We start from the raw sequence: 27167 nt of genomic DNA, 5'->3' as shown, positions 1-27167 counted from the left end.
ATATAGAATGGAAAGAAGTATGCTGTACTGAACAGAAAATGAATGACTTACTATTTCATAAACTACTTACAGTATTATTTGCATAGTGTTTATCACAGTGGGGAATGCTTGTGAAAAAAGGAAGAGACAATAAAAGATATCTCTGGTTATAAGAACAAAATAGAGTAGATGGGAAATAGTTTTATTTCTATTGACTTCCTGTTTTTCTAAAGCACTGAAAGCTGTGTAAAAAGAGAATATGAAGCATTAATTTAATTCTAAAAAAAAAAAAAATCATTCATATGATCCCAGATCTCTCTTGATTGAAATTTACTGAAATTATCTTAATTGTTTGTCCTTAACTTTGCTAAGACACGACAGGGATCAGTTAGTGCTGTGACCCTCCACAAGGCACTGCAATGTAGCTAACAGCTACATTAGGGTGGCTTCAGCAGGGCCATGGCAGGGTGATGGATCTCATCTGGGAGGAAGAACCAGTAGGGGATACAGACCGTGGCAAGCATGGTGCTGTTCAGCCTCCTTGGTGGCTGTGGGCTGCATGTAGGGGAGACAGCAAAGCATAACTGCTGCCAGCAGAAGGCCTTACGGGTTAGGGCTTCATGGCAGATTTAACATCACCACAGCAGATGTGACCTCAAGCGGCAATGGTTCAGATGATGAAGACTCTTCGGAGGAGACGACTTACCCTACGGTGTTTCCAGGATGGGACATAAGTGTGGCCAAGAAAGAGTATGCTCCAAGTACTAGTAAGGAACTTCCCTTCTCTTTGGATGTCTTGTTTTGGGTTTGGGGTTTTTGCTTTTTGGCTTTGGGTGTTTGTTTTTTGTTATTATTTTTTTCTTTTTCCCTTTTCTATCCAAGGATCCTCTTCCATCACCAAATGGGTACCATGTAAAGGGGTAGTTGCTGTTCTGATTGTCTCTTGTTTCAGAGATCTTTCCTGTGCCACAGGAAAAGCTGATGTAGAACTTGTGAGGTTCCAGTCCTTAGAAGGAACTTCTTTCAGTGCTGCTAGAATTTGTATCTTGTTTTCACATACATTGGATTTCTGGGCTTCCCGTGTGGGTCTTTGTGTCCCGAGGAAAAATTCCTTTTTGGAGGGAATTTCCAGCCTGTACACATGATGTTCAAGTACTTATGTTTGCATGCATATATCTATTCGGCCTGCCTAGCGCAGCAGAGGAAAAGGGTGTAAGTCCTGTAATTTCTCTAGAGGAAAATCTATTTCCATCCTTAAATGTCTGTCACAAACTATGGGTCAATACTATTTGAAATGCTGTGTTCTGAGAAAAAGTTGTGCAGGGGTAACATAACAGAGGTAAAGCTGTGTCTCTGCAATGTGCTGATGCCTTCCTCAGAAGTGTTTCTGGTGTGGATTTTGCTGACTCCAGCAGGCTAAGGGGAGTGCATGTGTCTTTCAAGCAGAATGGCCATTCTTCTGAGCCCAGGTCTCTGGCAGTATTGGCTTCACAGGGTTGTCAGAGGAAGCAAAAGCAAAACTAATGGGTGTGCTTTTTTCTGGGTATCCTTTTCACCTGACGTGGATGCTTCTTTCACCTTTTGTGCCTGTTTTTGTGTCAAGTCTTGGTGGATGTTCCGTGTCCTGGAAGTTATCTCGGCCTATCTGTTCTCTCTTGCTGGCACAGCCTGTGAGGAGCTCATTAACCTCGTAGAAGAGCAAGAACAGATCCACGGGGCTTTGCAATGACTCCTCTCAAGGGACCATGTTCTTTCTTGGGACTGCCACTAGTGCTTTCGTCTGGCTAAGCGTCTGAGGAATGTCATGATACCACAGGTTCATACATTCCATTTGCACTCCCATCCATCTCAGTGGTATGAGCATGCTCAGGGTGCTGGTGCTGGTGGATTTGACTTTGATGGAGGAAATGTGCCTCTCAAGAAATAACAAGTTCTTGGTTCAATGAACCATGTCCTAACAGCTCCGGGGCCTCATCGTGTTCACCTGGAGAAAACTACCACCCAAACTTGGTGGAATCCGTTTTCAAATGAGTGGTGGTGGTCAAATCCCAGAGAGAAGACACAAGAATGAGGCAGGAGTCATTTTCTGCAATGACCCTCCATAGGGCACTGCAATATAGCTAACAGCCATGGTTGGGTGACTTCAGCAGGGCCATGGCAGGGTGACGGATCTCATCTGGGAGGAAGAACCAGTAGGGGATACAGACCGTGGCAAGCATGGTGCTGTTCAGCCTCCTTGGTGGCTGTGGGCTGCATGTAGGGGAGACAGCAAAGCATAACTGCTGCCAGCAGAAGGCCTTACGGGTTAGGGCTTCATGGCAGATTTAACATCACCACAGCAGATGTGACCTCAAGCGGCAATGGTTCAGATGATGAAGACTCTTCGGAGGAGACGACTTACCCTACGGTGTTTCCAGGATGGGACATAAGTGTGGCCAAGAAAGAGTATGCTCCAAGTACTAGTAAGGAACTTCCCTTCTCTTTGGATGCATTTTTTTTTCTTTTTCTTTTATGTTACACATGTTATATGTCCTCCTTCTTTGCTACATTTATTTTGCATAAAGAGTGGACACTCTTCTATCAACTATTACTCATGAATGTTCCCTTTTCCATTGGAAAAATCTTATAAGACCCATATTAGTTGAATAGATATCTGTTCTATCATTACTTAAAATTGATATCACAGTTTCATCCCTATTTGAACACATTCATTCATTATCTTCCTGAAAGACATGTTTATCATTTTTTCCCAAGTTTTTTTTTTGTTTTGTTTTGTTTTGGAGGTGGGTGGGTGCGGGTGCAGGGAAACAATTTAAAAATAGTTCTGTTTTGTATTATTTGTAATCTACATCTACGTCATTAGTGAAATGTAATCCAGAGCTTGATCACTGTTCTTTGATATGTTTTCTTAGTAGATTTCCTGGCTTTTTGTAAGATATTTGGTCACAATGTGGGGACGTCAAAGCCTAGGTTCTCATTTCATTAGGAAGTGCTACCCTACGCGCTCATGTTTGCCAGCTTCTGCACTCTTCCCACATACTTTTCTAATATCATCCCATTTGTTTTTTTGACCTAAAATATTTAGGCATGATCTAATACCACGACCGAAAGATTTTAACACATAACCTTTTTTTTTTTTTTTTTTTCTGGTATGAATAGTACCACAGTGATGATCTGATAACTCTTTCTTAAATAAAAAGTCATCCATACCTAAAATAATTTTCTTTTAAAACCAGAATATCTCCACATATGAGGCTTGAAGCCAAACGCTGTGTTCAATGAAGCACCCAGTATGTGCTACTTAGCCTCATGACCAGGGAATGTCCCCCACCCTCAGGCATTTCCGTTTCTTTTTTTTTTTTTTTTCTTTTTTTCAGTATAGATTTTGTTATTGATAACCATACTATATGTCTTTCATTTGTTCAAATATAATAACTTGCTCCTTTTTTTTTTGTAATTGAATGTAATTTAATATAATTTAAGCACATCTTAATGTCTTTTATTCTATGCACTTGTGCACTCAGTAGTGTAAAAAAATCTGTGCTTATAAGCATCTTACTTTTTTTTTCTGAATGCAGTGGAGGATTTTTCTGTTTGATTTTCAGCAGTAGTCTTTGTTTTTAGAGGAACATACAAAATGAGCAATTCAACTTGCTTAGGGATTTTTATTCTTTTGCCTACATTTTAGGTTTTTCTGGTATTAATTTCTTTAGCTTTTACTCTCTGCAGTTTACTCTCTAACTTATTCCACACAGAATATAATATTCAAACAAACTCTATGGCCTAGTGGTGTCTGCATGTTCCCCAGGTGAAAATGTATACAATCTCTGGTCATAGCTTCTCATAGCAGTTTTATTTTATCAGTTCAATCATATTATAACTTTGCTGACTAATATTGGCATTCTGGTGGCAGTCATGGTGCTTTCAGATTTTTGCTGATTACTTCTGTTGAGCTCTGTGGATATTCTGACATGAATCTCAATACCTGTTGAATACTTAGCAAGCATGTTTTACATGTACTCAGGCATCTACTATATTCTTTAGGTACAGCATTATTCTTCAAACTAGAATTTAAATGTCTATAACTTCTGTAGTAGTCTTGCATTACTTCTGCTGTACATTATTCTTCTATTGCTTTTCCCCCTTATTCTTGGGAAACTTTGCATCTGTCTGATACAAGGAATAAAACCTAGTGGTTTGATCTAAAGGGATTTGATAAGAAGAGTAGTGAGACTATGATCCAGTTATGCATGAATTTCCATAATCCATTATCTTTATGGCACACAATAACAGTAAGGTAATAATGATAGATGTACAGCATGATCAGCATTGAATCCTCCATTGTCCTAACAGCTATGGACTTGCAACATGGAGTGCTTCTGGAAATCTCCACACAAGATCATTGGAACCCCTCTTATACAGATGAAGAGGAGCAATATCCTAGCTCTGCGGGCAGGGGTAAAGCAATTTAGCATTTCAGATAACAGTTAGATTTATGACATAATTCAATGAAATATAACTCATTTATGGTGCAACTGATTGTAATTCCTATACTATTAGCCTCAGTTATACCAGTACATTATTTGTGCTAGAGCCCTCAAAGGTGGCATCTATAATATTCATCTACCATTCCAAATCTATCTTTGACAACTGATCTTCATTACTTGCCACTTTTCCCCATGTCTCCAGGGTTTTTAAACTTGCACTGCCAGTAGTACAATAAAACCAAGCAGATTGCAATGTGTAACATTTTGGTGACCCAGCTTGGCGAGGAAAAAAAATCCCCTTTTTTCACTACAAAATTCCTATCGTAAAATCTGAAGATGAAAACGAGAAAGGGAGCTAGTGATTCAAAAACATAAAGGTTAGATTAATCATAACTTCTCGGTTAAATCAGGTCTCCTGAACAACAAGCTCTTGTCAGGTACAAATATGACAAAATTCAATAGTAACCTCCTACTCTTTCCATTGTTTAGTACACATATAAAACCATAGTACACATGTAAAACACTTACTGAAACATTTAGGGCAATATTTTAAAATTATGTAGGTGGAAAATCTGCAGATATAAAGCTCAGATCAGTTTAAGTAAATTAATTAGTGTGGGATAATAAGATAATGTTAGTAGTATACATTTGGCAATGTTAAGTTAAAAAATTATCCAGCTGAAGTTAAACTGTGGTCTTCAAGACATAAAGGGCTCAGCCTAGGATCCGTTACTGCTAAGGATTCATTCTGAGTGGAAGAGTAAACATTACATACCTAACTGTGCTACGAAGGATAAAACTCTACCTCCAGACAAATGTGAACATTTTCCTACCAGAGTTAGAGCCAGCAGCCAACTGTGCTGTTGAAAATGTTCTCACATTCTTCAAGCCTAAAAAACTCTGTGGACAAAGGCCTATGGAGTGTATTCTCCAGCTATTTTTGTTGTGTACATAAATAGTCTCCAGTAATTTTTTTTAAAACGTAGTTGAATATGAACTTCATTTTTGGCCATACCCTGTTAAAGTGAAGGGCAAAACTGAATAGCTGAAGGCACAGCTTTCTACAGCTGGATTAGGGGCCAGTCTTGTAATTGCATAAAATTAGATTGCACTGAAAATAAATATATTTCAGGTGGACTTGTGGAAAGCTTTCTTATCCCTCTGTAAAAACAAGCACTTTCTACATACAACAGTAGTTCTTTGGATTTATACGATCTACCTCCAATGGCTAGGTACAATTCTTTCTGATCCTGCAATTTTTGGGAGCAGTGTAATGTTATCCAGGTGACATAGGGCAGAAGCTATAATTACCTAAAAAGAATTTATGTGAAGACTTTATTTTAATTCTGAAGCATTGTTAAATTAGTTGTATTCATACACTTAATTTTAACATACAGTCCTACTAGATGCAAAGGACTAGATTCAGGACCAAATATTACAGGATAATCTCTCTATATATTTGTTTTAATTACAAAAATAATGAATTACATTTGCAAGAATGACCTCTTTGTGAACATTTCATCATTTGAAATGTGAAGATATATATTCCTTCATTTCTGCTCTTTTAGGAAAATGCTTAGCATAGGTTTCTTTAGCAGGTGACTAAATGCATATGTAACAGGTCCAGCTAATTCTTTGCATCCTCTGGTTAAGGGTCTTTATTTTACCTTTCATGTATCACTCATGGAAATGTTTGCTACCTAATGCATTTTTTTTAAAAAAATGGGTTCTAATGTTCATCTTAGTGTTACAAGGTTTTTTTGTTTGTTTGTTTGTTTGTTTGTTTTTGGTATATCTTTTCTAAGACTTTTACTGTTTATTAGAAAATCTCTTATGGTGGTGATACTTCAGATGACTTCTGACTGCATTTTCTGCTGTGTAAACAGCAAATTCAACAGCAAGCAATTAATTTATTTTAGCTTTAATTATTACTTTTAGCTTTAATTTTTAGCTTTAATTATTACTGAGTTCAAAGCTAGTATGCTTTTCAACCTCAAATATACAAACCTATTTATTTCCTCCATCCCACTGAATATTCTTTCAGTCGCAGAAGGAATGACAATGCCCATGGAGAAAGGAATTCCTTGCCTTGCAATTGTGTAATTGAGATATTAACTCAAAAGAGAAAGTTCATCATCTCTTTCACTTTTATAAACCCAGAATCTGCAGACTCAACAGTTATGTTAGTATTAATAAATACAAAGTAGAGATGCAAGCTGGTGTTCCCTATGTGTTCTTCCACTGCTTTTCCTATAGCTTTTCTCTGCCATTGGTCATTGGGATACTAAATCTTCCTCTGTTCCCGGTGAAGCTTCTGTGTGCAAAATGAGCTTCAGTTTCCAAAGCAGCTTTGCTTCCTTTCATCTTTTACACCAAATGCAACAATTAAAAGAAAAAAGCAAAACAAAATCCGGCCTTACTGCATAGACCATGAAGATGAGGATAATATGACTGGTGTTGGGTATTTTGATCATTATTGATTCAATCATCATCTTATCAGCACTAGTTACAAGTGAAAATGAAAAACGTCAAGGACCAACCCAACATCCACTGTTACACAGTGCCCATTCTGGATGGATCAGTCAAGCACAAAACCCTGCAAATACAACTGGGAGTACTGAACATCAAGAATTTACTCTTCCAGGTGAAAATGATATTGAAAAGAAAACTTCTTATACAGGTAATACTACAGGTCAGATTTTAGTAAGTTATCAGGGTTTACTTAATGTTTACTTTTAGAAGGTTTTTACTAACAATTTTGCAATCTGAAGCCATAACAGATGTTCTGTGGACAAACCTGAGCAACAGAAATCTACAGGTTGCATTATATATATATATATATAAAATCTATTCTTCAGACTTGGTCCTGGAGGTTTGTTTTCTCTCTCATTTGGACTGTGTGTCAAGACCTATAGTGGATTAATACTGCAATTGTCTCCTACATTTTGTGTTCTATCACATGCAGTCACAACTCTTTCCCAGGCTATCTACCAGGCTTATATCTGTAGGAAACAGTAAATGTTTAAATAGAAAGATAATAATGTCTGTTGCATTTTTTGCATATTTGGGAGCTGTGTTCACACCCTTCTTGCAAGCCATAATTGGACCTGTTTTTTTACAGTTTTTGTTAATATAGTAATTTTAACTAAAAAATAGTATCCAAAATTCCTACTCACTCCACTTTTGAAATATGACTAGATGATACTGAAGTGAAGAAAAAAAGCATACTCTCGAATAAGGGAGGCTTCTCTCTTCCATCAGCCTAATAAATTGAAATGTAAAAGATGCAATTCTACTGTAAAGCCAGTAACTGAAAATTGATAAATATTAGCTGATGTTCCTGTGAGTGTTTGTCTAGCTAATGACTGATGCACTATACGAAGCACTGCCAACAGTGAATGACTGATGTGCTGTACTAAGCACTGCCAACAGTCATCATCTGTTCTTACCAATTATCAAACACAGACCAATGAAGACAAGTATATCATAGACATTGTTTGGGATGCTGTATCACGTGGATATATTCCTTCAGCTAAATCTAAGCAAAAGTTTAAAGTAGCTCACTGCTTTAGTGATCCCTAAGCCTACGTTCTTCTCAGATATCAACTCCAGGTGCTTCATCAACATGCTTTAAAAATCTGGTGATGCAATACAATATATTACTGATATATATATAAATATTAAACTACACTATTATAGCAATATAATTTGACCTAGTGGCAATTTAATTTTTTACATCCTATGGTAATTTTCTTGTTTTATTTATTTGTTTGTTTTTATTAGGTTGGAGGTGTTTTTAATGGGGGATATGTTAAGATTTGGGTACTCTTTAGTTGTGACTCTAATAAAAGCTACAGATTGCTTAATATGGACAATATCTTATTTTTCTAAATAATTGCAATATCAGATATCCTCCAGTCAAGTGTTCACTCACATACTATGTGCATCATTCACAAATCTGCATCTGCCAGCCTTCCCTGCTATCAGACTTGCTTGATCGTTTATTTTTTCCTGGAGAGGCTGCAACTAATAAAATAGTGACATGTTGAGGGGGAAAAGTTGGATATAGTCAATACATTCAAATTCTGTGATTAAAATCTTACTGGTGGGTCAGTTTCTTCCAGTTATTTCTGCCTTCTTTGTTCTTACTTATGCATCAGTGGATTTTAGTTTGATATTCAACCAATCCAAAGTCATGAAAAGCAAGACTCAGGGAAATACTTTTGGAAATCAATGAGATATCTTGATTCCGAAAAGCATATACTCAGTTTGAGGAAGGATTCAATCCTATTGGTGACGGTAGGCAGCTTTTCTAAACATAAACCAGAATGAGAAGCAAAACTGCTTTACTTCTCTTTGCCATTAAATGTAGTAGACATGTGAGCAAGGCCTGTCATAGAGACAAGAACCGAAGAGGAGAATAATATGAGAAATGGATCTTTATATACTGAGTTCATAATTGCTTCACCATCATCATAACAGCTATGGCCTCCAGTCATGGGGCCAGACAGAATGACTCAGCGCAAGACCCATTGGTGTATCCAGGTTGGGACAAGGGAGAGGATTATTCCACACAAGCCCCTGTAATGGATAGAATTATTCCTTCCAGAGAAAGTAATCACGAAAAAGAGTCTTCCAATACAGGTACTAGTAATAATATCAGCTATGTATATTTCATCACTTCTATCTCTCTGGTGGCATGTTTTGAAACAATATTGTATGACTTGTAGAGAGGAGTAGTTTACTGATCTCTTTAGGATAGTGACATAAATTGCCTGGATGGTGGTGAGATTTTAGCTCTCTAGAAAACATTTATCTTATACTTACCAGTAACACATCTATTGCTTTCTGTTCTTCAGTTAAGCATGACTGTGGAGTTGGATCCAGTTCAGTACATATGTTATATTAAATTGTGTTGCCAGACAGTTATTACCATAATGCTGAATTCATAATTATGTTACTTGTACCTAAACAGGTTAATGCTTTTAATCTGTGAATAATGATCTGGTAGACAAGTGCTCTTTTCATAGATTTTTGCAAAACATCTATCACTCCGGTTCACAGAATTATGAGAGAAAGGAATTTAGAAATCTGACATGACACAACTCTAACATTGAATTTATGATGCAGCTTGGTATAGCACATACCATTTATGCCATTGAAGCATATTCTAAAATTATGATATGAGAAACATGATTTGTTTGTACTAAAATAAGAGGAAATGTAACTTTAACCCTTTCTCAATCAGACAATCCTCAGAATCTATTTTTAATTTTGTGACCAAAGTAATTCTGATGATTATAATCCTTCACTAATTCCAGAATATGAATTTCATTTTGAGAAGCAAATTACTCTTACTACTGCCATCAACAGAACAACAAATTAAAAGCATTTTTTGTAACTTGTCACTACTCACATAGTCTTAAGCAGCAAAGGGGCATCAATGGTTGTAGAATGGGATCTTTACTGACAATACTGATATCTGCAAGGTAAAATACACTGTATCACCACTGGACAGTGGTGCTGAAGCTCTGTGATCAACCTGAGATACAGGGCAGGAATTGTCCTGACCTCTCTCCATGCCCTTTCACTGCATCCACTGTCCTTGGGACTATATTGGATTAAGTCATGAAGTGCACGTGAATAACAAGCAAAAAGGTCTGCTCAAAATGTTGAGACAGTGATGAGGATGTACAGGGGGGTAGAAGGTCCCTCTTCTCTCACCCCTTTGTGGTGTGAAAAGGTTAGCAGTGGTTTAAGGTGAACAGGAGACTTAAATGTGATGGGTATGGGAGGGGCACAGCAGGATGCATGTTGAATTCACAGCTGATTCAACCACCATCGTAACAGCTCTTGCCACTCCTGATGGTGCTTATCATGAAGACTCAACGCAGCCACCTCTGTCTTCAGGCAATGAAGCAGGATGGGGTACTGAAGGCATCACACATCCCACAGATGCCCCTGGGGGTGAGGTCCTCCACGGGCTGAATCCTGCTAGTACGAACGAAGCTGAAGATGACTCTCTCCTGATGGGTACCAGTAAGAATAATGGATCATACTCATTTCTCACGTGCTGTGTGAAATGAGGCATTATTTCTTCTGAATCTGACGCCTTTCACTATCTTTCTCATCTTGGGGATCTACAACCCTATTGCGGACTTGCAACCCAAAAATCTGTGGTGGGATCTGTGCTGTTGCTAGAACGACCTTGTGGAATGGTCGCAGGGGACTTCTTCCTGGTCCATTTGGTGGTTTCTGGTCTTTGCTGAAGCATGTTGCTGGGTGGCCTCCTGTCTCTTCTTCTGCAAGTCATGTGCCTTGGTGATCCCAAGTTCCCAGCCCCATCCTCCCATATTGCGCCTTGGTGGGGTCAGGCTTGGTATGCTTTGGTGCTGTGATTGGTGTGGTGGAGGTGCTCTGGTGGAATTAATTGGGTGATCTGCTCCTGTGACTCAGCAGTGACACCGTCACCAAGGAGGACTGTCCTGATGGTGAGAGCAGAGCAATCACGCAAGAATTATATCCCAAAAATTCTGCCTTCCATTCCTTACTCCTCGCTGGGGGATTCACAGGCACGACCACCACGGATCGGGCTGTGGTATGGCTGCTCACTCCTGAGTTACAGGGTCAGGTTTTTGCTGCTGTGGTTTCTTCTTCTGAAGGTCTTCCCTCTCCATCTGTCACTGGGATACGTGGGTACAGCCAACGTCTCCCTCCAACACAACAAGCAAGTGTTGCTTAAGGGTCTCAAAAGCCAGTGGCAGCGTGGAAGAGGAAGGGGAGGCCTTCTCTTCATCCTTCTCCTGCCGTGCTTTAAACCAGACAGAAGGACGTCCTTTCTGACTTGCTGTGATACAGAAAGAGGGAAATAACGTGGGTGGTGGTTTGGTGAGCATTAACGTTTAAAGCTGATCGTGCTGTCATCATGGCAGTCACAGAGTCCGCGGATGTTGTCAGCCGAGAGGAAGCTACCAAAGAGCCGTTGGCACCCAGCACTCAGCCTGGAAGTGAAAGTGAACAAGCAAATACCACAGACGGCTCTTATGTCAATTTGGTACCTGGAGTTTTTTCAGACATTGATGATCGTCACAATCAATTACAGACCCCTCTTCCTCCTAGTAAGAAGTACAAATTAAAAGCATTTTTTGTTACTTGTCACTACTCACATAGTCTTAAGCAGCAAAGGGGCATCAATGGTTGTAGAATGGGATCTTTACTGACAATACTGATATCTGCAAGGTAAAATACACTGTATCACCACTGGACAGTGGTGCTGAAGCTCTGTGATCAACCTGAGATACAGGGCAGGAATTGTCCTGACCTCTCTCCATGCCCTTTCACTGCATCCACTGTCCTTGGGACTATATTGGATTAAGTCATGAAGTGCACGTGAATAACAAGCAAAAAGATCTGTTCAAAATGTTGAGAGAGCGATGAGGATGTACAGGAGGGTACCTCTCACCCCTTTGCGGTATGAAAAGTGTAGCAGTGGTTTAAGGTGAACAGGAGACTTGAATGTGATGGGTATGGGAGGGGCACAGCAGGATGCATGTTGAATTCACAGCTGATTGAACCATCATCGTAACAGCTCTTGCCACTCCTGATGGTGCTTATCATGAAGACTCAACGCAGCCACCTCTGTCTTCAGGCAATGAAGCAGGATGGGGCACTGAAGGCATCACACATCCCACAGATGCCCCTGGGGGTGAGGTCCTCCACGGGCTGAATCCTGCTAGTACGAACGAAGCTGAAGATGACTCTCTCCTGATGGGTACCAGTAAGAATAATGGATCATACTCATTTCTCACGTGCTGTGTGAAATGAGGCATTATTTCTTCTGAATCTGACGCCTTTCACTATCTTTCTCATCTTGGGGATCTACATTCTTGTTGCAGACTTGCAGTGCAAACTGATTTATAATTCTGTTGCATGTGAACATCCCAACAAGAAATGCTACCCATTAAGACCGCTTTTCCCTGGGTCTACTCTTTCTTATGCCCTCCAGATTTTTTCAATTTAAGTTTTAGTGGAAGGTGATACAGAGAAAATAATTTTTATTTTTTTAGAGGTAAATGAATCATATGTTTAAAAACAGTTTTTCATGTCTATTCATCCCTGGTCTTAGGATCACCACAGGTGCAATTAGTACTGTAAATTTAAAAATAACTTACTACATTTCATGAAGATCTACAAGGTTCAATTCCTATTTTCTGTATGTTATCATATTGAGTTATCCACCATCACAATATTGGATTTTTATCCTAAAATTTTATTGTTTAATACTGGATTTTTATGATGTTGTAGTACATTTGAAATGTTACATCTCTCATATTTTAGTAAGAAAAATAAAACTCTAAGGGAAAAATTAACATTTATGCTTTCCCTTTTCAACTTTCATTTTCTTCAGGATTACTTTAAATCACAACTCCTGGGATTTTCCAAAGAGCTATGAAAACCAAAACTTGTGTTGATAAAAAACAGTTCTTTTCTCTACTTTCTCCTTTTGTTTTCCAAGAATGGAAAGGATCATATAAAGCTTCACAGTTTATTGTCATCAGCTTGTTAAGTTTTATGTGGTTTGACAGATCAATTACAAATAAAACAAAAAACAAACAAACAAACAAAAACAACAACAACAACAGCAACAAAAACAGGATTTGACAATCTATTTTAGTGCTTTCTAACAGGTCATTCTAATCTTATTCCTATGTAATGATAGGAATTCTAATACTCATTCTATTCTGTAAATAATATGATTTTTCTTCCTTCTAAATAGTTGTTACTAGGTATTTTCCAAGATAACATTTTAGGCTCCCATTGTTTGGAAATGCATGTTTTGGTGTATCATTTTGCTTCACAATGTTAAATTTCAGTACTGTAATTTTGCATGAATATTAGTCTTTATTATTCTGTTCATATTTTGGAGCATTTGCAATTTCTGCAAGTGCATTAGTTAGGCTATGCTATTTTTTGCATGTTTTTTGGACATCCTTACTCTTTTGCATCAGCAGCAGTCTCTTTAGAAAAGAGCACCGTATGAGTGATTGTGGGAAGGATATTAATTAATTAATTTCCTCAATTTTCCATTAGAATTCATTTTGAATTATTCTGTTGGGAGACCAGCATGCATAATCTCATGGGAAATCAGGGATGAAAAATACACTAAAAAGGATATTTTATTAGATTGATGATGATGATCTTAATCTTAAATAGTCAGGTCTAAGTAGCTGCTATCTATTCTTTAAATAGTTTTTACATACTTCAAAGCTCACTGATATTAGGGGAAATGAGTAAGCAACTATTAGAATAATCAATAAATCATAGTTAAAGGAACAGAAAATAATAATAATAATAATGACAGATACAGATCTTGTTTGCTTGCCCCAACCCTTCACCAAGGAAAAGGTAGACCTAGTTAAATGAAATGAAGAGAGAAAAATTGATAAGGTGGGATTTTGTAAATATCTTTGAGGTTAACTTAGCCATCATCACATCACAGCAGTAACAGCCAGCATTGATGTTCTGGAACCAGAAGATGTAACCCAGGAAGTGTGGGCACCTCGAGTCATCGTAACAGCTCTTGCCACTCCTGATGGTGCTTATCATGAAGACTCAACGCAGCCACCTCTGTCTTCAGGCAATGAAGCAGGATGGGGCACTGAAGGCATCACACATCCCACAGATGCCCCTGGGGGTGAGGTCCTCCACGGGCTGAATCCTGCTAGTACGAACGAAGCTGAAGATGACTCTCTCCTGATGGGTACCAGTAAGAATAATGGATCATACTCATTTCTCACGTGCTGTGTGAAATGAGGCATTATTTCTTCTGAATCTGACGCCTTTCACTATCTTTCTCATCTTGGGGATCTACAACCCTATTGCGGACTTGCAACCCAAAAATCTGTGGTGGGATCTGTGCTGTTGCTAGAACGACCTTGTGGAATGGTCGCAGGGGACTTCTTCCTGGTCCATTTGGTGGTTTCTGGTCTTTGCTGAAGCATGTTGCTGGGTGGCCTCCTGTCTCTTCTTCTGCAAGTCATGTGCCTTGGTGATCCCAAGTTCCCAGCCCCATCCTCCCATATTGCGCCTTGGTGGGGTCAGGCTTGGTATGCTTTGGTGCTGTGATTGGTGTGGTGGAGGTGCTCTGGTGGAATTAATTGGGTGATCTGCTCCTGTGACTCAGCAGTGACACCGTCACCAAGGAGGACTGTCCTGATGGTGAGAGCAGAGCAATCACGCAAGAATTATATCCCAAAAATTCTGCCTTCCATTCCTTACTCCTCGCTGGGGGATTCACAGGCACGACCACCACGGATCGGGCTGTGGTATGGCTGCTCACTCCTGAGTTACAGGGTCAGGTTTTTGCTGCTGTGGTTTCTTCTTCTGAAGGTCTTCCCTCTCCATCTGTCACTGGGATACGTGGGTACAGCCAACGTCTCCCTCCAACACAACAAGCAAGTGTTGCTTAAGGGTCTCAAAAGCCAGTGGCAGCGTGGAAGAGGAAGGGGAGGCCTTCTCTTCATCCTTCTCCTGCCGTGCTTTAAACCAGACAGAAGGACGTCCTTTCTGACTTGCTGTGATACAGAAAGAGGGAAATAACGTGGGTGGTGGTTTGGTGAGCATTAACGTTTGAAGCTGATCGTGCTGTCATCATGGCAGTCACAGAGTCCGCGGATGTTGTCAGCCGAGAGGAAGCTACCAAAGAGCCGTTGGCACCCAGCACTCAGCCTGGAAGTGAAAGTGAACAAGCAAATACCACAGACAGCTCTTATGTCAATTTGGTGCCTGGAGTTTTTTTCAGACATTGATGATCGTCACAATCAATTACAGACCCCTCTTCCTCCTAGTAAGAAGTACAAATTAAAATGGTTTTCATTTTTCCATGTCACTTGTTGTTTGGGACAATGATGATCCTCTGAAAGTATTTGCACTAACCAGGGTTTTCAGTTATGCTCATATTATAATTTGCTTTTTTGTTTATTATTATTGGCATTTCTAGATGTGTTTATGATCCCCTTTTAATATGCCATGAAAGGAAATCTTTTACTCTGCAAAGCAGAGGACTTTTGCCAAATGACTGAAAGTACTGTTTTGCAAATAACTTTTTCTTACATTTTACTATCTGTATGTGACAACATATCTCATAAAATGAAAAAGCATAAGCTTTCTCCTCATGCCCATATACACATGATAGCATTTTTTCTTCCTATTTGATGGCACAAGTGACATCTCTGTAACACTTAATTGTCTTTCGCTTTTCCCCTGTCCTCATTCCTTCTGTGTCAGTTGAATATATAGCAAGAAAAAGTAATTCCCTCTGCAGTCCTTTTTTTTTTTTTTATCCCCCCCGCTAGGTACCTCTGCTGTTGGTATCTTGCCAATGAGTAATTATAGCTACATGTAGTGGGTTTTAACTGACATTTCCTTCAGGAACAGTTTCTTTTTTTAAGTGTTATTCTTCTGATAAAGTTAGTGGAGTTAACAGTAACCATGTTTACTTATTACACTACAAATATCTTTTTTTTTTTTTTTTGGTAACTTCTTAATAGTACAGGAAATGAAGGGACTTTTCCTTGTTCCTAAACACATCATGGTAATAGGTTTTTTTTGTTGTTTTTTTTGTTTGTTTGTTTGTTTGTTTTTTTTGTTTTTTTGTTTTTTTCAGAATCTAGTTATCTTACACACTAATCCAAATACTACTTCCATGCGCTTTCCTGGAAGTTAGTGGAACCTTGTCAGGTTTGGCCAATGCTCTGTGGTCATTCTTTACACACAAACATGATTATATACTTGTATAATGTCATACAGCAAGCACTTTAAAGATAATTTTATTGTTCATAATGGTTAGGAGTTAGAATTTGCTTCCAGTGAAAACACTAATTTTGAAAGACTTGAGTTAAAAATGGAATTTGGAGTGACAGCTAAATGTTTCTAGGTATGTCTGATTTCTCTCAACACTTTTACCCTGGGATAACTCCACTCAGTTTGGTGGAGTCTATTTTAATTAATTAATGTTAATTCATACGTTATCAGGTAGAATTTGTCTTCTTTTTTTTTTTTTTTTCCAGATTTTTATATAGGCACAGTAAAATCAAACCTACCAAAACCACGGTTAAAGTATTTTGACATAGGCACCGCAATATAAATGCAAAACATGTATTAGCATTTTATTGGAAAGATAAATATTTTTAGTAACTCTTTCCTACTACGACAAACTCATTTCTTGACACCCACTGCCCTATTAAATTGATTAGTCCAAGCAGCCTCCTTAATTTACTGTACAGACATTACAAACTTTGAAAAAAGGTTTCCTACCTTTCTGTTTTGAGCATATAAAACCTGTAAGGACTGGTTTTAACACCTCTTTCTAGGTGAATGCCTGTGTAGAATCTTTGCATTGCCAGTGCCCTGGCAAAGTTTCATAAGGCCATCTTCTTAAACTTCCTTATTTTTCTCACTTACCTACCCTTTGTGCTTTGTAAAAACATAGTATAAGAGGATTACTAGGACACTACTGTTGTCATTTTTTTAAGTTAATTTATTGAAGGGTTCTTTCATTTTTAACGTTGCCCTATAAAGCTGTATTGGAGTGAAAAAGATTCATTAATATATTGACAGACACTAGTTGAAGGCTCCCTCCAAACAAATTAATGGTTTCATGTAGTATACTCCCTTCTTCCACTTGCTTTTCCTCTATAGAAATGTTTAAGCTGTTGTCTGACATCACTCTAATGACTGACCTGTTGTCCAAGTGCCGTAGTGGAATAACAAATCAGTCTACTGAAGGAATCCAAAAAATAATTGTCAAAAAGAAGAAAAACTAGTATGTCATCAAAATGAAATGTAGAGTGCAACCGAGGAGCCCTCCCTGCCTTCTGCAGGCACTTCCCAGGAGCCAGAACACCAGGGGACATGACCAAATCCTGTTTCTTCTCAGTGCTCAGGGGAGGGGAAGAGCAAATTTAGCAGTTCTCTTAACACAGGAATCTTTAATAAATGTCTTTCTAAGGGCTTTTTTGGTGAAAAAGCTCTGCCATTTCACAAGGATGATTTGAAGCACCTTAAAAATATCTGCTGACATGTCAGGCAGACAAGTCAGTACAGTCCTCTTGCTCAGCTTTCTTGGAGGCTAGACTAGGTCCCATAGGTGCTGAGTTAGTGCTCTGTCCTTTGGGGTGAGATAGCACAAACCAACTCATTGGTCAATAAGTTCCTTGTTAACAAAAGTAATGAAAACATCTGGAATGTTCAACTACTTGTTGGCTATGCTTAACAGGAGGAAAATGTGCTTCTTAGTTTTGTATTTGCCAGCTGCCATTAGGAAATGAGATCAGAAAGGCTGGCTAGAAGAGAGCTGCAATGTGTGTGACAGAATAAGAACTTTACAGCTGATTAGAGTGAGTGTCTAATTTGCTCTATCAGTGTCTGGAAGAATTCAGAGAGGTGGAGATCTGTAATATTGTTTTTGTACCGATAATGAAGTTGTAGTCCCATGTGAAACTACCGTATCTATAACATACAGATAATTTTAGACATGGGATACCCATATGGCAATAGAGTGGGCCACAAATATTACTGTCATCACATAAAACTTCAAGCAGTGTGACCATCACAGGAAATATGTGAGACTGGAAGTATGCATTTGAACTTAAGATCTAATTCAGTCTTAGAACCAAATTAAAAAACATTAAAAAGAGCCAAGGAATCCATATCTAAGTTTACATAGAGTATTTTTGCTATTAGAGAGAATACTTAGAATTTTTAAGGTCCCACTTTATACATAGCTATTAAATTTAAAACCATCCAGAGTACTATACTTCTATTTTATGAAAGTAGGAAAGTTTTAGAAATTCCATATTATCCTGTATAGGAATAAAATTTAAAAAAAAAGCCTTAAAATTTCTCCATATTGACCATTTTCAATTTAAATAAGAAAGTCAAATTCTTTTTCTCCCTCTACTCTTTTGTCATTCTCTTTTCTCCACGGAACAGACAAGACCTTTGGCTTATACAACAAAAGCCTCTTCAAAAAGTTTCCAACATTCAGAAGTCTTTACCTTCTCTCCAGAAAATTTCTAAGCAATTACAATTCCGTTTTGGTTCATGAAATTATTGCATAATCAAAAATGAAACATATGAGAGTGGGGAAAGGGAAAAACCCTGAGCTTTGTTATTCAGAGTATGAAAACTAGCCATAGTTCAGAGTATGATGATTATAGTCTTCATAATAGGTTTCCATATAAATACTTTTTAATGACCTCGGTGTGAACTTTCTAGAAATATTTTTTTTGTATTGTGAAAGTCATCATTTTTTACTTCCCTGTTATATATTCACTAAAGATATTTAGAGTAACATATAGTTTTGTTCTTTAGGATCTACATCCATTATAGATGGTGATCATGGATCACGCAAGGGAAATGTTGAACCCACTTCCAACCCTGGAGAGAACGCAACAACAACAATAACGTCACAACCAAGGTCAGCCCAGGTACCAGGTAGGCTTCTGAATTCATATCTTTTAACAATTTAAGTACATTATGATAGTAATATGAACTGAAATAAGAGATGAAAATGTACATCAAGTATAGTTGTTCAGGTTTTGTTCTGAATCACATTGTCACTGAGAGTCTGAGAAATGGAGCATATTGCAACTCATAAAATATTCTAGCACTGTGTAGATGAGAGAAATCATGCATTTTGGAGAACAGGATTAAGAGATAAATAATTTTCATAAATTGATATGCAATCAGGGAAAATTCAGTAAAGATATATGCAAAGTATCATAACTTTGAGAATATTCCGGGAAAACAATGTCTGATAAGTGTTACAGAAAAGGGCTTGCAGGTTAAAATAGAATAGAAAGAAGCCAACACAATGATACAATTGCAAAAGAATGACTTTTTTTTCTGGGATGTATTAACAGAACATCATTTTTAAGGCACAGAGAGTAATTATTCCACTCTAAGTAGGCCTGGCAAGTCCCGAGCTGAAGTGCTGCATTCAATTTGAGGCATTGAATTAATTATATAGAAAAAACAGAGAAGAGCACAAAGATAAAATTTGGTAAGGTAACATAATATGAACAGCATGAAGAACAGGCTATGGAGAAGGTTGTGAAATCTCCGTTATTAAAAATGCTGAGAGCAAATGGAACATTTCTCAGAGATGTTCTTATTCATTCTGTTTCACTGGAGTGAAATATAACTGAGGTGATCTCTTTGGGTCCTTTCCAGTTTTACCTCTTTATCCTGGTTTTGTAGTTCCTTCTATTTTTTTTTTTTGTTTAGGATTTGGCTTTTTTAAGATCTCCCTTAAAGTAAGATTTTAAATTAAAAAAAATAAAATAAAAATGAATGTAGACATTTCACTCTACCTTAAAGCCAACCTACTTTTGTACATGGGATTGCAGATGTGTCAACACTAAGCCTTTTCTTCTGCACTTGGAATAAATCAATGACACAACTCTTCACCTATGCCATCTAAAATACACTGATTCTAGATGCTAGAAGTGGCCAGGTATTTCATCGGAGTTGGCCTGGGTATAGCTGAGCACTTTCTTTGATCACATAGGCAGTGTGACTGATGAAAATGTACCTGATTTGCACAGAAGCAATTTGCAAAGTGAACAAACATTCATTCAAAAAGTCTTGCAGCCTAAAGAATGCACAAGCATCTGTGAAACTGCAAAATTACATGGGATGGATTAACACATTCTCTCCCCCTCTCTTGACTCCCCCCAGAATGGCTGATCATCGTTGCTGCTCTCTTGGCACTGGCGTTGATCCTTGCAGTGTGCATCGCCGTCAGCAGTCGGAGGAGGTAAGGTAGCCCTGCACTTTGAAGCACACCACAGCATGATGTGGGTGCTGGAATAAAGCACTGCCACATATCTTTTAGAGGTCATGGTGAAATAGGAAGGATATAAGGCATATGGTGAGATGGAAAAATCTATACCTTTCTTTCTGTTAAGTGACTCTGGAGTTACAAGCCCCGAACAGCACGGCTTATTGATTTATACATCACTCTGCTTCGCGTACAAAAGCAGAGGCTGCCATTGTTTCTTCCCTCTTAGCCCAGAGGCACCATAGAAACAGACAAATAGGGCCAGTATGACTAATTATAGACTGTATCTGACGAGAACTGAAACAATGTCAAAGCTAAAAATTACGTCCTAGATACTGCAAGTGGAAAAAACATATCTTTTACTTAAAGCTGCCATGCAGCTGGGATTGAGACCCAAGGAGAAAAAGTGCACATGCGTCTGTGGGTGTGCAGGGTTCATGGATTGGATCCTACCAATACGCATCAAACCCTACGAAGATCAGTCTTTGAAGCACGGACATAATCTGGTATTCTTGAAACATGTGTTTCAAAATAATTAAGAGATTCATCTATTCTGCTAAGTGATAATCTGCTGCAGACCCAGGGAGGGAGGTGCTGTGCAGTCACCACACTGCACACGAGCATCAGCTCATCTGAAAGTAGCTCTGCAGCTGTGCTGCAAGGGAACTGGGTAGGTGAAAAGGTGGACTGAGCATTCAGGGTTATCCGAGCAATAAAGTGAGAATATTCCAAGCATTCATTTACTTAAAAATGAGAACTGCAGATTTATTTTTATAATGCTGTCAGTTAAAAGGAATGTTGACAGCAGCTTCTCCAGTTTCACTCTCATTCTGGCTGCCTGTAAAAGCCTGTGGGCTGTAGGCTTTGGTTTCAAGGTAGTTAGCTTCTTGATTCAGAAATCAATAGACTTGGCCTTCGTAGTTACAAAGTCAGTATGGCAGGGATCTCAAGCATTTCCACCAAGCAATTGGTCCTTCTCAGTGAATAGCAAATTGCTTCACTATAGGGTTGTTGTTGATGTTGTTGAATTGGTCTTGTTTTAATAAAATTTGTGTTATCTTCACCAAAAAAAAAAAAATGGCCCAAGGTTCAGTGTGAGGCAGTTTCCTTGTTTGATTGTTTATTTTTTTATTATTCCTCCTGTTGCAAAGAAGAATGCCGCTGTCTGGTTCCTGTTGTAAAAAGTGTTAGGATCTCCATCCAGAGTCCAACATTGGGTGCGGCACAGCCTGACCATCATGTCAGGAAAGAAAATCTGAGCTGCTCTTTTGAGAGGCTGTGGCCTCTCTTTCAGCATTTCATAGCTGCAGAGCAGGAATCATTCCCAAGTGTGTGCATAGCATTCACACAGCAAACTGAGCTGCTTTGGATAAAATAATCCTTACCTATCAGTCAGTAAGCATGAAAAAAGTAATACTTCAAAAAAATAGTGGTATAATTAAACTGCCAAATTAGTCATTCGGACAAAATCTGTTTCAACGAAGAAGAAAATGCTTTAAAGTAAAACTTCAGAAAATTAGTGTCCCTCTTAACACACCTCTGGGCATTCAGTTTACACTAGGCCATTCAAGGACAACAAGTGGGATATTCAGCGCAGTGTACCCAGAGTTTTAACGGACTAGGGCAAATCCGATATCTGTGTAACTATTAATTTCTACTGCCTTGAAGAATACCCAGCCCACTTGGTCCAAAGTCCGGATGTACAATGACCCTGTCTGTATACTGGGATATATACAAAGGTCATAAATGTGGATATATCCACACCTTAGAAAATCTTTTCTAGCTTTCAGTAATGCATGTTAGTCCTGTCTATAATGACACTGGATAGTAACTGAATCAGTAGGATCCTGCAAAAGTTTATGTATATAATTGTGGATTCTTTCAAAAATAAAATATGCAGTGTGGCGACACCTTACGCCTTGCATTGCATAGGTCTGCACTGACAGACACAAGTTTCATCTCTAAGCACCTTTTTCTAAATATTGACTTGAATTTTCTTTTCTTATTTCCATTAATCTCCATTTATGGTACTTATTTCCTTTTCATTTCTTTCTAGATGTGGGCAGAAGAAAAAGCTCGTGATCAATAACGGCAAAGGTGCAGTGGAGGACAGGAAGACGAGTGAATTAAATGGGGATGCCAGCAAATCACAAGAAATGGTGCACTTGGTTCACAAAGAACAGTCAAATGACCGAACAGGAGCATCTGACGAATTCCTCACCATTGACGAAACACAAAATCATCAGGAGCTGGATATGAAGAGTGGAGTGTAATGGTACCAACTCACCAAGTAGATCAGAGCTGGGGAAATCAAAATCACATGGAACTTGGGCCAGAATTCACAGATGCACTGTGCTACTGATGTCTTTTGAACACGATTAAACTTAAGTTGTCTTCATTTTTAATCATTTTAAAATGATGTCTGAGTTACAAAATTGACATTTGCTATCTGAAATAAGCCCCAAGAGTTGCATAAATTCGTCAGTTCCCAATTCCTACACAGAGGACACTTACTGTGTCCTGGGTATATCATTGATCCCCAGATACAGTGTCTTCGCTGTGCGGAGCTACAGAAGTATCCAGTTGCTCCATCTTACAGGTATTTAAGGTACTAAACTTGTCATGGTACAAGAGTAAGCAAGCAACAAATGTCGAGCAAAAAAAAAAAGAAGCTTAAACCAAAAAGGCCTCCTATACAATGTCTAAAACAGCAGAATCTATCAGAAATGCCTTACAGCCAGGAAGAGCAGTAGGTGCATTGAAAGTCTGCCAGTAAAATCAAAAAGTGACGTTTTATAATGATTTATGACTTATTCTGTAACAAGGAAAACCCAGAAGGACAAATCTTATTTATCATTGTTTTAAAATGTCTGTGGGCATACAGCAAGTCTTTTTGGGAGGGGGAATAAAAAGATGAAAACATGAGATGATACATAATAAATATCATTACTTTATTATCTTAACAATCTGTACAGTTATCCTTGAGTTTTTGAAGAGTTATCCTTGAGTTTTTGAAGTGTTCATTGCTCTTCCCCCTCCCTCCTTCATTGGTCCCAGTTTGTGTATGTTTTTAATGAGTCTGTTAGTTAGTATAATTAATAAAACAGAATGACCCCAGCTCTATTGTGCATGCACAAATCAAGGAATTTGAAATCATCAGCAATGATGACAGTATTTTTATTCCTGAAGAATAGGTCTTTACCTTCCCCTGCTCAATCGTACTTAGGAGACGCTGAGCCTAGTAAAGCTTGTTTCCCCTGTAACTGTTGCGTTACACCAGTTTGCTGATATTTTAAAAGTTACCTTTCTATGGTCTCACTCACTTCTGAATTCTATTTTCTCCACATTTTATTTCTTCTTTTTAAAAATACCAAAACAAATACTGCTTGTTTACTGGTACCAGAAGTTGAAATTCTACAGAAAAGATCAAAGAGATTTAAAGGAAATTCTCCCAGCAATGTAATATAGTAAAATAGCTGCAGCTGCATTGTCATATGCTTTTGTTTTGTCATTGTATGTCTATTATGTAAAGTATTTGTATTAAGCTATGATGCTGTGCATTATATTGATATGAACTGCCAGAAAGAAAATTATTTACTACCAGTGGTCTGTGCCATTTTTAAGAAAGCATATTGGAATGGAGGGCGAATTGTAACTTCTAATCGGGCTGCCCCAAAAAAATGCAAGCAAAATCAACCAGAGGTAATAGCATACAGTGAGGTGTGTCAGCTGTGGGATGGGGAATACCAAGAGAAGTCCATTCAGATGTTCCTGTTCACTGACCATAGCGCCTTCATTGGAAAACACCGTTCTGCTAATGCATATTATTTTATGTTCTCCATCTGAAGCAATTGGAGGATGAGTATTCAGCTGGCTAAATATTAACATTATCTAGCACTGATCTTTACTGGAATACGAAGCACAATCAAAATAGTGTTTATGGTTCTCAGTTACAGCCCTTCAGCAGTTTCCCAAGCGTTTCATTGAGTTGCTTAGTGCCCTAGTATCTGCAGGCAGATCTCCTCAGGGAAAATGTACACTTGGGCAAAAGGCCCCAGGACAAGATGTGATTTCAGAGTACACGTAGGACATTTTCTGACTCCATGTATGTAAAGATGTCTCATCTATGAGCAGTCACACAGCTCCAAAGGTGTTCAAACAAGCTGAAGCCAATAAGGTCAAGGTGACTAACACTATCAGTATATGTGGTCCATTGTCAAATTTCTCAGCCCTGCCATAAGCACATATTTTAATTCTGAGCTGTGTTGTGGGAAGTTTGTTGACTCTACATTGATTTTTAATTCCCATAATGTTTTTAAGCAAGCTTTTCTTTTTCTCATTATAAATCAATAATGTGTAATTATATACTCTTTTCACTAAGTGTGGAGATCCAGAATAAGAACTTTGACTCTCTTTAAATCCCAATTGAATATAAGCCACAATCAAAAGGAGATTTTTCACTGTCTTGAAGGATAAAGTTTTCTTTTTTTTAAAAAAAAAAAAAAAAAGTGGGAGAGAGATTATTCATCTCCCTACTGAGATGTTCAATGGAGAAATTTATCTAATGTTCAGTAACTATAAATGCATGGACAACACTGGTTGGCTTCTTTTTATATTTTTAAATAGGGAGATGCTCAATTTCTCTTTAAAAAGGCAGTGCCATTATTTTATGTACACTGATTCTTTTTAGATTATGTCATGCAACTGAAGTGCAATTAAGTTTCATTGTAGTTTCAAAACTAGATGGCCATTTCATATATGTAATACAGTACATATTTTTATTAATCTTGTTTTTTATTATTTCAGGGGTTGCTTGTTGTGTGTATGTGTTTTTTATACAGAGCACTAGATATATTTGCGTATTTATTTAACAGATTAATCAAAAAGAAAGAAAATAACACCTCTAAATTGTAATTAGAAATAACATTGCTAAAAAAAAAAATATGTAAATAAGCTTCCAAAAATAAACTTGACTCCACCTTGAGCATAAAAATTAAGGTTAAAGTTACTAGTGGGAGAGAGGATGCATACGGCAGGGTAGTAATATATAGCCGTGGCGAGCCAGAGGTCAGTTCTGCTTGCAAGCTGCAAGCCAAACTCAGCTGAAGGCTGCAGGACCTTGCAGCACCCACGGGCTCCCCAGCTGCTCTGGGGGTTAGCGACAAGTTCAGCTCCCCTCGGAGCTGAATATCTCTGGGATATCTCAGTCCAAGTTAAGATCAACCCAGTAAGACAGAAGTAATGTTTAAAGCAGTACGTATATTTAAAAGAGAGGTTGTATGTTTTATGAGAATGTAATATTTCCGTCGAACAGTCCGGGGTGATTGCTTCACCTGTATTTTCTTGAAGCTCTTACAAGGAATGTTTGATTAAAGCAGTGAAAGGATGTGCAGCCTTCATGTCTATCTGTGTGGATATTTTAACCCTTTCCCACAACATCAGTCCCCAAATTGTATTTCTGCACAACAGTCTCTTCTTCATAGGGATGTCTTCTGTGTGTTCTTTGCCAAGAACACCAACATCAACTACCTCTGTGCTAAGTAGTGTACATTGGCTGGAATATTATTAGGAGAAAATTACCAGGTGTCTCGTAAACACCGACACATAGCCGCAGTGCTGGGGAGAAGCAGAGATTTGTATATCGTCCTGGTAAGGGCTTCCTAGTCACTCTTTCTGTAGATGAAGGGAAGCAATAAAATCCTCTGAGAACTGTGTTCTGCCTCAGCATACTTCGTGTGCCAGCAGTTACTGGGTTTATTTTATGCTACATTAGGCTGTTAGCCAGCAACTATCTCTTGGCCTGATTAAACAACTGAAGGCTCAGACTTCTCTGGTTGCAAGATTTTGATTAGTTAAAGAACGTGACCCCTTTGGGTAACCACATGCACTGACAAGTTCTCCTTTGTGGAAGGGGAGAGGACAAACAGGTGGAAGGGAAAGTGCTGAAGTGGGCTGGTCCCTGGGGAGCAGCTCCAGCTCTGTGGGCATGGGTGACAAAGCTCTCATTTCTTTCTGGGGGGCAAGAAACATGAAATGGTACTTTGAGGGTGGGAACTCCAGGGAATTCGGGGCAGACGGAGAGCGCAGTCACTGGGAGACGAAGTGAGGAAGAGTGAAATTTCTGTGCCACTGACTGGGAAAGTCCCCTCAACATCCCCAGGACTTTGTCACTTGAATGGTTCATAGCTCAGAGAAGGGAAAAAGAATCGGCCTTTTCCTGTGAACCCCCCACCTCCAGGTCACCCTCTGCACTCACCACATGATTTGCAAACTGATTTTGACCATTTTTCCCTGGTAGCTCCTTTCTCACTATTACTCTGCTGTGTTGCTGTGGCATTCACCAATGCCACGCTGAGAGCACCCAGCTGTGGCTATGGGAAATGAGAGGCAAAGTGCAAACTTCGCAAAGATGACTAACAGTGTCTTTTGTGTAGCACAGAAGCTTCACTTTCTGTCCTCCTTGTCTCACCCATTCAAGGATGGGTAGGCAATGACAAGATTTCTAGAATATTTCTATTCTAGAAATTTCTATTCTATTCTATGCTCATCTTCCTGTTTTTAAAGCACCAGACTTAAACGGCTCTTCACACAGGTCAGCTGTGATGCAGCAACGTTTTTTGGGGGGTTGTTCTTTGGAGGTTTTTGGTGTTTTTTGTTTTGTTTTGGGTTTTGTTTTTGTTTGAGAATTGAAATTAAAGAAGAGAATCCATCCTCAGAGAAGATCCCCTGACTTCAAGGGAGCTGATTGTTGTTAAAGTGCAGGTAAAGCAGAGGCAGTAAAAGCTTTACACATGCTTTAAACACAGCTTTCTTTCAATTTTGTCTGCAGGGCTCCAGCAAACAACAGAAAGGTTTTG

The 27167-nt window shown here is 38.6% G+C and overlaps 1 protein-coding gene across 50 annotated transcripts in view; it reads left to right on the top strand.

Annotated features, from left to right (window-relative positions):
* Positions 1 to 25705, top strand: part of CD44 (CD44 molecule (Indian blood group)) — a 64142-nt gene extending 38437 nt beyond the window's left edge. For 5 of the 50 annotated variants that reach the window (XM_050711210.1, XM_050711206.1, XM_050711193.1 and 2 more), the window contains 4 exons: positions 624 to 746; positions 18840 to 18962; positions 20208 to 20286; positions 22367 to 25705. In XM_050711210.1, the coding sequence (XP_050567167.1) occupies positions 624 to 746; positions 18840 to 18962; positions 20208 to 20286; positions 22367 to 22583 (542 nt within the window). In that variant the 3' untranslated portion in view covers positions 22584 to 25705. Of the gene's footprint in view, positions 1 to 623; positions 747 to 2318; positions 2442 to 4332; positions 4438 to 6966; positions 7147 to 8948; positions 9111 to 10316; positions 10506 to 11398; positions 11585 to 12054; positions 12244 to 13965; positions 14233 to 15125; positions 15313 to 18839; positions 18963 to 20207; positions 20287 to 22366 lie in introns of those variants that run through there. The other 45 variants (XM_050711211.1, XM_050711205.1, XM_050711198.1 and 42 more) reach the window with 34 other exon arrangements.
* Positions 25706 to 27167: the final 1462 nt, after the last annotated feature.

The sequence above is a fragment of the Cygnus atratus genome, chromosome 5 (genome assembly GCF_013377495.2).
Source record: "Cygnus atratus isolate AKBS03 ecotype Queensland, Australia chromosome 5, CAtr_DNAZoo_HiC_assembly, whole genome shotgun sequence".
Taxonomy (NCBI): Eukaryota; Metazoa; Chordata; class Aves; order Anseriformes; family Anatidae; genus Cygnus; species Cygnus atratus.
This window is presented reverse-complemented; position numbering and strand designations above follow the sequence as displayed.